The following is a 15,268-nucleotide window of genomic DNA, read 5'->3' on the forward strand; positions in this document are numbered from 1 at the left end:
GTTTATTTCATGAGCCGTGCAGGACGTCGCCATATTGGTTATCTTTAGACACGGTTTGCATGTCCCTCAAAGAAAGAGGGAGATATCACGTGGTTCATAAAGCCTCATTGAAGAAAACCCGGGCAACGCCGGGTATTATAGCTAGTAAATTAATAAAAAGGAATAAAGTAAAATAAATGAGTATAATTGTGATAAAACTTGTTTTTACCATTCATCTGGTTTTTTTTTGGGTTTTTTTTTTCAGAAACCAGCTAATATTCTGGTGATGGGTGAAGGTCCTGAGAGGGGCAGAGTGAAAATTGGTGAATAATGTGATTTTTTATTTTATTATTGAGAACTTTAAAAATATAATTTTTATTAATAATTGATCATTAAATTTTTATTTGTAGTTCAATAATCAAATTTTCATTGCTGAATTGATCAGATACTGGGCATTCAATATCGATGTGCATACCATGTACTTACATCATGTTATGAACAGTAATTATGTATGTATGTTTCTGTACACAAATTTTTAAGCATGGTATCTTCGAAACACATTTTAACTATAGCAGCTACTAAGAATGATAAATTAACCTGACCTGTGATAAGCTTTTGTTTTTTGTGGATCATAAATCCTTGATAATCACATTTTTTCAGCTTGACTTTATTTCACAATTTACCACCAATATTATTTCATATTCAATATTTACCAGGTAAAATTTCTGTGACAGAACCCCTTCACCTTTTTTTAAAATTAATCAGTGATGTATTTTGTTTTCTTGTAGCAACCATTGATCCCTTGGGAAGTGCATGCATAGCCCTACTGTTGAGAACAGGTTGGGAACCGCTGTTGTAGTGGATAGTTCATTACTATTTGGTGTAAAGCATGTGTTTTTTGCTAAAAAACACAGTTCATCTTCATATACCAAGTCACCTTTAGTAAAATTTTTCATTTCTGATGAACGTTTTGATTCTTATTCACAAAGATTTGATGGGGCCACTTCCTTCATGCCATGATTTCCATTATTGTCTCACAATGCTTGATACAGGTTTGCGGCCACTGCTATGGATGCCTGCATTCAATTACAAAAGTCTACAATGCTACAGAAATATTTTTTTTCTTCAGATACATGCACATATTTTTTTTAAAGCAGATCTTTTGAGTTTCTTGTAGTATTCTTGAAAAAAAGGCATTTCATCACACTGGGAAAGGGTCTGTGATCGAGAATTGGCATATATGGGTTCCTACAACCTAGGAAGTCAAGGAAAAAAATTTGTAGTCAGGGATCAGATAAGAAAGGCATTGAAAGTCAGGGAAATTTCTAAACACTGGAATATTTCTTCAAAGAGACTGCAAAAAACTGATTGAAAAGAAAAAGGATATAATTTCCTTTTTAGTTAAATTTAATAGTTTCTTTTCCATATTTATAGTACATATCTGTGTGCTTTTCTACTGATACAAGTGATATTCCTCACTTTCTTTTTCCTCCCTCTATTCTTACTGCTATATTTTTTTATAGATTATTTTTTTACTTTCTTTCAGGGTTGGGTTTTTGCCAGAGAAAATCCATTTTTGTCCAGAACAGTGGCTAAAAATTGGGAAAAAACAGGCAAAATTTATTCTTTTTACTGGAGACATTCCAAGCTTAGTTTTTCAATTGCAAAATATTCTTTTTAATGTAAAAACTTAAAAAACATGTAAAATTTATAAAGTTATATGGTATAAAGAATATTCAGCAACCAAAAATATGAAAACAAAAAATCATGATTTCATTAGGATCATCATTCTCAAAAAAGCAAAGGGATGATTGCGATAGTTATCTCTTTTTTTAACATTGCATAATGAATTAGAAGTTTTGAAGAGCTTTCCAATCAGTGTTTGTGCTGCCGATTGCTATTGCATCAAATCAAGACAGAATATTTCATTTGGCGAATGAATACAAGATCGAATTCGTCAAATCATGAGTGTCCATTCCAGGGTTTAAGCTGGATAAAAAATTCTTTTCACAAAAAAGCGAAAATGGAGGAAAAGCTTTAGCAAAATGCTGCAATGCTAATGTAATGATTGATGGTTGGACGTATTTTTGCGAAAGTGGCTGTTACTTTTTTCGCATTCTACGATTTTCTTTCGCATTTTGCGAAAAATGCGACTGTAGCTTAAACCCTGGTCCATTCCGCTTCTTAATGGTAAAATAAACCATTTGACGCGTGTTCAAAAATCCAGACATGAAATTTTTGTTGGCCAATCGCCAACAATGTTCAGTGACTTATGGGAGGTTCCAGAGGAGGGTGGGGTGTTGACAGAGGCGATTAACCTGGTCTGGAACCGTGACTAGTTGACTGCACCCTCAAGAGCCTACATGCAAAAAATAATCTATTTTTTTAACCTTTACTCTACAATAGTCCTTCCCTCAGCAGAGATGCCAACGTTTGTCAAATACCCGGAATTTTTGAAGGAGACACAGAAAAATTTGGTTCACGCATCCTATGGGACATGTTTTTCCTAGTTCCAAGAAGGAAAAATTATAGAAAGAAGAAACCTCCCAACTTCTTTTTCAGCCTCTTTAACAGCTTATGATGTTGAAAACCAGTTTTACTACTTTGAAGTAAAGATGAAGCATTTTACTCTGTTGTAATATAATTTGCGGGTTGTTAAAGAATAAGATAAAGACATGATGAGGCATCCAGTTGTGTCCCTGAATGAAAGGCTGTATAATGAATTTTCCAATTTTTTTTTTTTTTTAATTTACTTCACAAATATAAACATGTAATACACAGATTCAGACGTGTTACATGAATACAAACGTATAATACAAAAAAAATACATACATACATATTACAAACGAACACTTTGTAGCCTCAAGGGACTGAAAAGTCCTTCCAGCAGGCCTAAAGGAATAAGCTATAGAATATATATATATCAGGGTTGTTGATTTTTTTAAATTGATTTATTTGATTTAAATCAGATTTTTTTATTTAAATCACGATTTTTTTTATTTTTTAAACAAAATATATAAAATATATGTATTACTAACACATTAGTCATTAATCTATGCTTTCTTTTAAATTTAAACTTACAAAACAATGACTATTTAAAAAATATTTACAAACTAAAGATAAAGAATCATATACTTTCAAATTTTTCATAATTTATGATTTTTATGTATTTACTTTCCTCATTTATACTACTCATTTTTTTCTGCTGAAAGTCTATGTATCCCAATACAGCATAGTGATCTGTAATTTGGGTTTTAAGAACAGTAAATTCATGAGCACAGTTTTGTTTATATCTATAAAAAACATGATCATGATCAAAAACAAGTTTGTTTTATGTCTGTTTGTCTAGTAATGTTTTCATGTAAAGGGACTAATCCATTTGTTGCTAATACATCAAGATATTGTGACGTTACTCTATTTCTATTGAACAAATCAATGTTAATGTCACCAACAATTAATAAATTTGTGTTCATCTTTTTAGTTCTTCATTGAATTGAGTAGTAGTATATGAATGGGATTGATACGAAAGCAAAACTTATATTGATACGAAAGTTATATTCTGGGAAATTTATATGTAGTTCTTCAACCGTAATTAAGTTGGCTCCTTTCTCTTTTTTGTTTGATACATGTTCTATATCATTTATATACACTCATGTCCATAAATTGAGGATAATGCCAGCTCCGGCAAATAAAGGTTCAGAAACAAAACAAACGTTACTTATTCATAAAGCCCATTTATTAAACAAAAGATAAAGAACAAAAACGATGGTGTATGTATGATACCATTCATAAAACTGCGATTTTTGCTCCCTGGAGCAATTGTAAAAAATATCTTCTTTACAAAAACTTACTATTACATGGTTGGTATGATGATTAATACATTGTATGTCTCCCATGCGATGAAATACAGTCCGTACAACGCCTAGGCATGCTGAGTATCAAATTATCGATCTGATCTTGGGGAAGATCACTCCACTCAGCAAGCAATGCTCTCCGAAGTTCCGGTACACATGTAGGAGGGGGTTGACGGGCTGCAACTCGTCGGCCAAGCATGTCCCACACATGCTCTATCGGATTCAAGTCAGGTGAGAATGCTGGCCATTCCATACGGGTTATATCCTCAAATTCAAGGCATTCATTTACGATGTTTGCTCGGTGAGGACGGGCGTTGTCATCCATAAACGCAAATTCTGTGCCCATGGCACCCCTAAACAAACATACATGTTGTTCCAGAATGATGTCAAGATAAATTTGGGCTTTCATGGTTCCGGTTTGAACATGCAGATCTGTTCTGAAACCCAGTATAATTCCACCCCAAACGAGCAATGCTGCACCACCGTAACGGTGTCGTTCAATGATGTTGTCTTGGTGGTAACGGGTACCTGGCGTTCTCCATATGAAAGTCCGACGTGAATCAGACTGCAAGCTAAACCTGGACTCGTCGGAAAACATCACACAAGCCCACTGTGACGATGTCCACATTGCATGTTCTCTACTCCAGGCTGATCGCTGCCGACAGTGAGTTGCCGTGAGCAGAACTCATCTGACAGGCCTGCGAGCATATAGACCAGTGTTTTCCAAAGTGGGCAATATCGCCCCCTGGTGGGCGATGGAATGGTTCAAGGGGGCGATAGAACCTACTGATTTAACATATGATCCTATGGGTTTACTTGAGTTGGGGGGCGATGAGAGGAAAAAACTTCTGATGAAGGGGGCGATGGAACAAAAAGTTTGGGAGACTATGATATAGACCAATATCTCCCAAACGTCTGTACACGGTTTGCCTTGAAACTGTGGTACCCGTGGCTGCAGATAGCTGACGAGATAGGTCGGATGCTGTGCTCCGTCTGCTTCTTTTGGCAGTTACTCCCAAATACCGGTCTTCATTCGCCGTTGTAACTCAGGGGCGACCTGTACTGTAACGTCTACTGACATTTCCGTTATCTTGGAATCGTTGCCAAAGCCTAGAGATGATGACACTTTGGGCAATTCCAAGTTCCTCGTATACTTCCATCTGAGTACGCCCACATTCCAGGCGGCTGATAATTCTACCACGTAAAAAATCATCCACATGCGTTCTCTGTGTCATAACTATTCGCTTATGGCACTGAGCGCCTTACAGAACTCTTGTGAACAATTTCACTTTTTTGCCACCATTCCTTATATACCCTCCTCTTACACTCTCGTCATTGTGACGTACTATCGGCATCATCTGGTGGCTTCCTGAAATTTGCATATCATTCTTGCAGACGTGTGTGATATTTTACAGGTGAAATTTTTACTTTAGATTTCGATTTCCGTGTGATTCTGAATTATCCTTAATTTATGGACATGAGTGTACATCATTACATCACCTGATCTATTGTAGGTTCTACAATCAATATATGAATAATATTCACTTATGTCTTTACAATTTGTGATTTCAAAATTAAATTTCCATGATTCAGTTAAGCACATCACATCAATTTGTTTATTTAGAGTTCTTAGGAAAATCAAAAAATTGTCAAAATTAGTTCTTAAGCTTTGGATATTCAAAACCAGAAAAGTCAGTGTTTTATTTCCGGCCTTAAGAATACTGAGAATTCTCCTTACTTCTTCAATTTCTTCCAGTGCGTACAGGCTCTGTGTAGAGCTCTCATAGTCTTCAGTTTCTGTTGTTGTTTGCATTGAACTCAAGCTTTTGGAGTTGTTCTTCAGTGGTTATCCTTATTATTTTGGAGTTTTCATGTTTTTGGAGGAATAGCTTGCCTTCCTTCACTCAGGCGAATTTGTATGCAATCCTTTCTTTAGTTTGTCTCATCATATAAAACAATTTCTTATTTTCTGGTGTTAAATGTTCATTAATATACTTAATTAAATAATTAAATAATTCTGAAAATCTAGATTCAGTTTTTCAGCTGTGATATGTTGCTTTTTGGCATTTTATATCCAAATGCTCTTCGATTTTTCCTTTTGAAATCTCACTATTATAGGCCTTGGCTTGTTTCTGCTTCTCTTGGGAACCCAGTGTGCACTCTATATTTCGGTTGTTTCTTGAATCTTCAGATGGCCCCATGCTGTTTGTATTATTTCAAAAATATTTTCATTCCTCATTTCTGGGATTCCACTGATTTCTATATTGTTTTTCCTGCTTCTTGTTTCTAAATCATTCATTCTGTATTTCAGATCTGTTATCTCCTGCTTAGATGCGTATTCTCAATATTTATTTCTTCATTTTCTTTATTCATTTGTTCCACTAGTTCCCTCATATTCTTCTCCCAAAGTCTTCCATTTGTTTAGAATTAAATTCTATGGCCTTTATACTACTTTTTGAATTTCTGTTGTAAGGTGATTCTGCTTTTGGATTATATTATTTACGGCTAGTTGAAAGACTTCTTCCATCTCATTTTTCAATTTTCCGATGATATGTTCCATCTCTTCCAGCGTGATGTTATGATCAGTTAACCTTGCAGTTTCTTCAGTTGTTGTTTCTTGACCTGTTTGTTTATTTTCACATTGTTTGCATGTGTATTCATCCTTATTTCTTGCCATTTTTCTCTCTAAAAGAGGCTTCCTTTATCCCGTCACATGCAGGATGTATGACTCGTCTACACTTTTTACACTGCAGAAATTCAGTCTCATCATTGCATTTGCCCAGCATCTAACACACTCAAATTTATTCATTCTTCAATATTTTTTATATTCAGTCTTCAAATATATCTTATTTAATTTTCTTGCATAAACAGTATTTAGTGTGAAATATTTTGTGTAGATGGCGGCACTGTCGCTTCACATTGTCTTAGATTTTTCATTACACTTTAAAAAAAACGAATTTCACATGTATTATTTTTTCACATACCTAATCGTTAGTTTTATTTTTTACATTAACAGACTAATAATCCATGTGCTTAAAACAAGTTTTATCACCTACTTTTGATGAATGTCCTTTCAGATACTTAGAAATCGAAAAATATTCACAAGCTGGTAGCACGCACGTGTTTACTTACAAATTGGCGGTTGCCAATATCTGAGAGTTTTTCCCCAGCGGTTATATACTGGAAATTACGGTACTTTCGCAGCTATGTACTCATTCAAAGACAATCTATACGGCGTACATTTGCTTCATTCCTGCAAGATTGCGAATGCATATTTTTTAAAAAATCATGAATGTTTGTACTGCATGTTAAATTAAAAAAAAAAAGAATACAATTTTTCGAGTCGAATACACAAGCACGAGTGCAAATTCACCCTTTAATGTAAAGATTTGTAAACCTTCTACGTTTAACTCTATAGAGCATTAATATTATAACAATAAATATAATATCAATCAATCAATTATAAAATTTGGAAAATGTTGGGTAATTGAAGTTGTGTGGAGCATAAATGAAATATTTTAACTTTAAACAGTATAAAGAGTAATCAAGGCCGAAAATAGCATCATGTAAAGAGAGGGAGGTGTGTAAACTGGGTTTAGCTGTAAATAAGGCATTTCATGAATTCCAGAGAATTTTCAGGAAATATGATTTCCCATTTTCGAAAGCTTCAGAATATCAGGAATTTGGAAACCCTATTAGGCAAGACTTATAACAGTCTTACACATACACAATTCTAACAACATAAATACATTAGGGGGCGACACAGAGACTCAAATACACACACATTCTGTTATTGTTTATTGTTCATACTAGCTTCCAGTGGACAACCAGCCTTAATGTTCAGCCAACCTTGGTACTGTTTTTTCCCAAATGAGTTGAAAAACAGTATTTCTTCTAACCGATTCATGTGAAATGTCTAAGGCTGGTTCAGGACCAATGGAAAGAGTCTTAGCACCTGTTCTAGCCAGTTTTTCAGCCAATTCATTACCTGAGATAGGGTCAAGCAGGGTAAATATGTTACACTCAAAAAGGAGGGCAATTATGATAAACCCTAAAAAAAGCACTTTATTGTTGACCAAACCAAATCTAAAAAATATATTTGAATTGTGCTCGTTTCTTCCTCTTTACATAACCTATTATCTCTTAAAAGATTTGAAGCATTCAAGACATTAAGAACAATTATGACACCTACATTTTTGGGGTCAAAAACTTTTGTGAGATACATAAACATTTTTTACTGTATTTTGCTACAGAATGAAGATATTTATTATTGAGGTATATAAAAATGTAAGGGGAAAAATTTACTTTCATTCTATATTCATGTTTATGTTAATATCATACTCTTTGTGTTTATTTAGCTACAAAGTAGAAGGGCAAATATGATACACTTTTTAACAACTGTTTATATTACAGGTTATGTTTGTTGATCAACTGATTCTATATAAACACTGTTTTTATTTGTGCTTTGGTTTATTTTATTCAAGTTAGGATTTTTAAGTGTTTAAGACCTTTCAGGCTTATGTTTCTTGTTTCAGATTAGGCCAAATTATTGAAGATTTATCATGGCTTAATTAAGTGAACCTGGTGTTACTAAAAGGTGTTGTGTACACAACACTTTTTAGTAACTTTCAAGCAATTTGGACTATAAAATTGTGAACAAATGTGTCAAAAAGCCACATAATACCACAAATACGAATTCTGAATGTTAATTATAACCAGATTTAGTTAAGGCTTTTGTGTCAAATCAGTTAAAAATATATCTAAATAAATGTTCCAAGACATAAACATGTATCTAATCACTTAATTTGTGTTTAAAAAAAATACAATTTTTTACCAAACAAAAATTTGGTAATTTGGCAGTGCTTTACATTTTATGTTCCAACTCCGGCATTATGTAAGATTTGCATATTTTTTGGACTCATGATACATTACAATATGTGTGTGTCAAAAATGTCCTCCCAGTTTCCCTATACAATACAGGGACTGAATAACAGGTGTAACACATTTGCCCTTTTTGGAGGGCAAATATGATGCGCATGTTTGTTTTATTTTTTTCTGCAAAAGTATGCAAGCTTAAAAATAATACTGTAAGTTTTCTTACTTTCCTCCTAAAAAGCTGAATCCAACACTATTTTTTTTCTATTTTGTATCATTACTGATTGAGTAGGAACATGCAAAAGTATGGTTTTCTGTATCATATTTGCCTTACCTGAATGACTGAATTTGTCCTGCACAGGACACATTGATATTTTTTCACTAATCCCCACTTCGAGTACGTTTTGGTATGTCTCAGAGCAGGAATGCACAACCTTGGTAGGTATTTCTATAAAAATATAAAGACATACAACATATATGATAAGCATATCAGTTTGTTTCTCACGAGCAGTATCTGACCTACAGACTGAAAAGGGTGTGCACCCCTGCCTAAGAGGATAACGTGACAAAGGTGGACTGTTTGAATTTAGTCTTTTTAGGTTCTTTCCCAAATGTTTTGCAATTAATTTGCGAGAATGGCTGCATGCACTCCACAGAGCAACTTAATGGTGGAGGTCACTGAAGCGAGTGATAAAGTATCACATAATAAAGCGAGTTCTAGAAAGCTTGGAACCCGTTTCCATTGGTCCTTCTTGGTTTCAGGTCTGTCAAGTGGTCTTGATGTCTCTGAGACGAACCAGCTTATATCCCCTAGGGCAGTGGTCAGCAAACAGCAGCTCTTTGGCCACTTGAGTGTGGCTCTTCCACAAAATATCATGTGCGGGCGCACAAAAATTGCAGATTTTTGCAAAATCATGTTTAGACACGCATTTTGGCCATTTTGTTTTAGCTTCCTCCCCTCCCAAGTAATTCATCTTTTTCACTGATTTTTGCCAAGAAAAAGAGTGAAAGCCTGACGCTGCTGTCACGTGACACTTCCGCGACAAATCAAAAGTGGATTTTGGGTTGAAACTGGAAAGTTCAGGAAAAAGTTGTCGAAAACGAGGCTTTTTTCCTAAGGCACTCTAGGTAGATAGATGCAAAAGATGAGTCTCCTCTCAGAACGGGGGGGGGGGGGGGGGGGGCATGCAATGTTCTCCATACTAAGGTACGTCAACCTCTACCCTGCCAGATCATAGAAGACGATACTCCTGGGCTACCACCTCTCATGACGACTCTCCCGTGGCCACCTCTTTCCATCTGCATCCAACATCGGTCGTCGCTGCTGAAGCAATCCACCAGGGGCGACCATCCGAAGACGATGCTCCTGGGGCCTCTGCCCCACAAGACTGCCTTGGGCTTTCTTTGACGACGTCCACCGGCTAACATCTCGTCGGACGAACTTACGGTGAACCCATCTTTCACACATTTCTCAGAGAAGGGAGCCAGATATCCGTAAGACAACAAAAAATTAAAATAATAACTTAATAAACTTTAAGTAAAGTTAATTTTGTGTGTGTGTGGAGTGAAAGAATATGTAGTGTCGAGAATTGAAAAAGGTATGTTGAGATGGTTTGGATATATGGAGAGAATGAAAGAAAGGAGATAGACGAAACAAGTAGACAAGACAAGTGTGGATGGAAGAGTTGGAAGGGATCGACCTGAGCGAACGTACCCAACACCACCTATAGAACAAGGCCTCCGCACGAAGCTTGGGACGTCAATAAAGAAGGTCATTTCTCCTATTGCCATTGGATGTACTGCAAAAAAGGTTAAGTATCACATGCGTCGGCCTGCTATATCCAATGGCAATAGGTGAAATGGCCTTCGCCAGCGATGTCATGAGCTTCATGCGGAGTCCTAGTTCTATAGGTGGTGTTGATGTACCTCAATCAAATCGAGGACGTTTTTAGGAAAGGCCAGCAGAGGACTACCTTAATTAAGTTAATAACAATGTATCTACCTATATAATTTAAGTTTAAAAAATTTGGCTCTCAAAACAAATTTCAATCGTTGTACTGTTGATATTTGGCTCTGTTGACTAATGAGTTTGCCTACCACTGCCCTAGGGGGACAGAGTGGGGGGCCGTGGTTGGTCTGGAGGTTTTGATGTCTCAACAGCCCATCTAACATGGTTTACCATTGTGCCTGCCTAGCCAGTTTTATGTCAACTACTCATATCTAGTGCTCTTAACTACAAAAAATCATCTATCTCCTATCTAAGGCCGAATGAATCCTCTGTACCATGGACTTCATAATGCCAGTTTCTGAATGATGTTGGTACCCGGGCACATATCCTTCTATTCTGAAGGCTGTCCAAGGAGTCCCTATGATGGTCCATTCCTCATCATGTGAAAACTAGTATAGAACTTTGCAGTAAAAGTGCATTATGAAGAAAATGAGATCAACATTAACAGAATAAATTTGACATTTTAGCTTTTATGAAACTCTTGCGGATGACTCTTCATGTTCCAGTGGTATAAACAAATCTTACATCTCTTGATGCGGTCCAAGTTTCAGTGTCATCTCCAAGTTGCAGTGTGAGACTACTAAACTGCACATTCATCTAGTAAACATTCCTCTAAGGAACTTCTAACAACACAGTATTTCCCAATCTTTTTGATGTCATAGACCCCTTATAATGAAGATCAAGGCGAATTTCGATTTTGAGCTAAACCCCCTCCCAACTAAATATATTTTTGATAATTTGCATATCATAAAAACTGGAATAGTAAATTACAATTTCACAGCATTAAATATGTCATTCATGCAATAGTTGTAAATGAAAATGATCCTGTGAACCCCCTTATAAAGTATTCATGGAGCCCCCAGACCACTGGTTCAAAAACACTTCTAATAAATTGGTGGACGTGAGAATGTGCCTTGTACTTAATTTGTAGTCTGTTTGTGTTCAAAGAGTATTGTCATCCATCTTTCAAATTCGGAAGGGCGGTTTATTTGACAATTTGTTTTTTTTCCTTTCATATTATGACTGAATTTTAAATATTGTAGACTTGGTTGCTGTCTGTGGAGAAAGACTTTTTTAAATGGGAGATTGGCTTCCCCCCCCCCCCATTTTGTGCCTCAAAGTTTGGAAACATCACAGAAAACCAACTTCAGCTGACCAGCACTATTCTGTCTGTATCAAACCCAAGTTCTTGCAATGTTAGTCCATCACTATGCCCACATAACTGGAGTGTGAGATGGGCTGTGTGGCATAGTTTTACCAGCAGTTGGCGTGAAAGCCTCCATGCTGAGTAAGTATGCGCACTAAGACATTTGTGCCTCTGGACAGAAGGGGGAGCAGAGAATGTGTTGTTTTCGAGATAATGATTGTCATTCGACATCTCGTATTGTTTCTACTTCTGTAAAAAAAATTTGTGGTTTTTGTGGATATTAACTAACTTACAGTATTTATTATTAGTTTCATGATGTCTGATTTGAATCAATTCTAATCACCCAAAAAAGTAATTTAAAGATTAAGTAATTTTTATGATGAAACAAAACCTGTGTGTGCATGTGAGTCTGCTGTAAATTCAGTGATGAGCAACCTATGTAAATTGCTTTAAAACAGCAAGAATACTTATCAGTTTTTTTTTCTTAATTGCTGGTAGATATTATTTTTGAAAGAACTTGGTGTAGGGCCAAAACTTGTGGAGCGGGCAATTGTTAGTGTAAAATATCATAAGAAATTTTTTTTTAAATATCAGAGCTTTAAAAAATATCTTGGTATTTTTTAACGATCCTTGCTTTATATTGATAATCCTAATGCTTCATAATGTTTTTCCAATGGATATTGTTTTTTATTGCAGCTGATATGGGTTTTGCCCGTCTGTTTAATTCCCCTCTGAAGCCATTAGCTGATTTAGATCCAGTTGTGGTTACATTCTGGTATAGAGCACCAGAACTTTTATTAGGAGCAAGGCATTACACCAAAGCTATAGGTAAACAACTATATTGTCATTATTCATATTTACTATTTATTCTATCTATATGTATATCATAGGCGGAGATAGACTTGGAAGTCTGGGGGGGGGGGCACGGTCATTATTGCTGGGGGGCTAGATGATGATGTCAATACATATATATATATTAGATCAGTCAACTTCACCTTTCACGCTGCCCCCCCTCCCCGTATCTCCGCCCATGCTGTCAACAAAATATTTATTTAGGAGTGATGTGAAGCGCTTGTACAAGGTTCTTTAAAGAAAGAAAACAAAAAATGAGTAGCAAGTGTATTTTTAATAACTTTTGGCTGAAAAATCCCTGCTATAAAGAGTGGTTGTTGGGAATTTCTGCATTGCGCCAGACAAAAATGCTGCCAAATGCAAGCTGTACTTCAAATCATCAATATAGCTTCAATGGGGAAATTGGCGCTGAAATCCATTGAGCTTGTATTACTGGAGGGAGTATGACGCAGGGCCATAACTGGGATTTTTTTGTATTGTCTTGTGCCACCCCCACCAATTTGGAATTTGATAATTTTATAATAGTGATCTATGTGTTCACCTAAAAATTTCCACCCGGGGCAGTTACCCTCCGCTAGTTCCAACCCTAGTATGACTTCAGCAGTCTACATCATTCCTCGGAAGATCACGTGACGCGTTGAATGTCTCGGTGCGATCTCCGTTATTTTCTTATGTGTATCCATAGTTGTTTAAAGGAGTTAAAACAATAAATGAAAGAAATAATTTCAGCATCAATGATATAATTCCAAAATTAATGAAAGAGATAATTCCAAAATTAATGAAAGAGATAATTCCAGAATTAATGAAAGAAAAAATTATAGAATTAATGAGAAATAATTTCAGCATTGATGAAAGTAATAATTCCAGAATTAATAAAAGATAATTGCAGAACTAATAAAAAATAATTGCATAATTAATAAAAGATAATTGCAGAATTAATAAGACAATTTCAGCATTTATGAAAGAACTAATTCCAAAATTGATAAAGCAATAATTCCAAAATAAATGGAAGATAATTCCAGAATCAATAAAAGAAATTATTCCAGTATTAATGAAATAAATTCAAAATTCATGAAAGAATTAAATCTTTTTCTATCTTTAGAAGAATTCTTTTTTTTTTTTGTCTTTAAAAGAAAATTAATTGCAATATTTAGAGACTAAACTGTAGGAAATTGACAGGCACGAACTTTGTTATTCAATGCATCATATGATTTCCTTACATTCGATGTTGCTGCCATCACTGCAGCTCCATGCTCTCTCCAGTAATAGAAGCTTGATGCTGAAATCCCATATGAAAAGTGAGAAACATTGCAATTAGATGAAAATCAGGCAATCTTGTTCGAATTTATTGCTCAAGAAACTTCCTGCTGTGAATGATTTCATCAAGCCTGAAAGTGACACTGTTGAAAACAAAATAAACGTTTATTGGAGGTCATTCATTGAAAAATGCTGAAAAAGTCTGTATATGATGTAGAAGGTATAAACTCAGGGGTTGTGGGCTGTAAGGTTTTGGGTTATGAGGTTGCGTGTTTTGATTAAAATGATGGATCAGGATAATTGATTAATTTCTTAAAATAATTATTTATTTACAACACGAAACATAAGACGAAATAAAAAATCTACGGAGCGACATGTTAAGCTCTTGATGGTTTGATCGCTTCTCTTGCGATTTCCCGCGTGACAATCCAATGGCGTCGGCTTTACAAATGCCGCCATCTGTGAGATAAAATACAAATCGAATCTCACCACATGAGTTTCCCCCCAGTGAAGGAACATGGTGAGAGAACGATAAATGAGATACAAAATGAAAATGTGATACAAAAAATTATTCATAAGATGCAGAATAATAGATGTGCAAGACATAATACAATGATGCAAGAAATCATGTACAATAAGTATACACTTTAAAAAAATATGATGCAAAATGTACAATTAAATGCAGAAAATTCAATAAGCTGTACAAAATATATATCGGATGCATAATATAAATGAGATGCATGAAATACAAGATGCAAAAAAATATTATGATGCACAATTCGAAACAAAATTAATTTCGGTTATCAGCCTAGGACTGAATTTGACTTTTCTGCCAGACCTAGTGACATATGGTTGTACTGGCACAGTGTCATTTTTCTTTTCTTCGAGCTTGTTTTTGTCAAGTTCCACACAGACATCGTTAAAGATAAATGCGGGTTTCACTCTGTCAAGTGAAACACAGGTCTTTCTCCCATTTACATTTAAAGTGATATTTTTTTCATTACGAGAAATCACTTCATGGGGTCCAGTATATGGTTGTGTCAAAGGTGGTGTGATCTTGTCAATTCGAAGAAACACATGTGAGCAAGTTTGCAGTTGAGGATGCACATAAATTTTGGATTGACCATGAGCTGATGTTTTGCATGGTTTGATGCTATTCATACGCTCTCTGAGCTGTTGTACATATGTGTATGTTGATGAGAGCTGACCGGGTGTATCCGTGCAGAGATCTGCAGGTAATCTCAAAGATGTACCAAAAACTAACTTTGCACTAGAGGCTTTGATATCCGGCTTAAC

At 35.4% G+C, this 15,268-nt stretch overlaps 1 protein-coding gene across 5 annotated transcripts in view; it reads left to right on the top strand.

The window, feature by feature from the left end:
* Cdk8 (cyclin-dependent kinase 8) overlaps positions 1-15,268 on the top strand; it is a 170,158-nt gene that overhangs the window by 67,610 nt on the left and 87,280 nt on the right. For all 5 annotated transcript variants that reach the window (XM_089236458.1, XM_089236459.1, XM_089236456.1 and 2 more), the window contains 2 exons: positions 245-302; positions 12,560-12,691. In XM_089236458.1, coding sequence (XP_089092584.1) covers positions 245-302; positions 12,560-12,691 — 190 coding nt within the window. The remainder of the gene's footprint in view (positions 1-244; positions 303-12,559; positions 12,692-15,268) is intronic.

The sequence above is a fragment of the Pholcus phalangioides genome, unplaced genomic scaffold (genome assembly GCF_987345545.1).
Source record: "Pholcus phalangioides strain wild (caught in Gottingen) unplaced genomic scaffold, Ppha-v1.0 ptg000009l_1, whole genome shotgun sequence".
Classification (NCBI taxonomy): Eukaryota; Metazoa; Arthropoda; class Arachnida; order Araneae; family Pholcidae; genus Pholcus; species Pholcus phalangioides.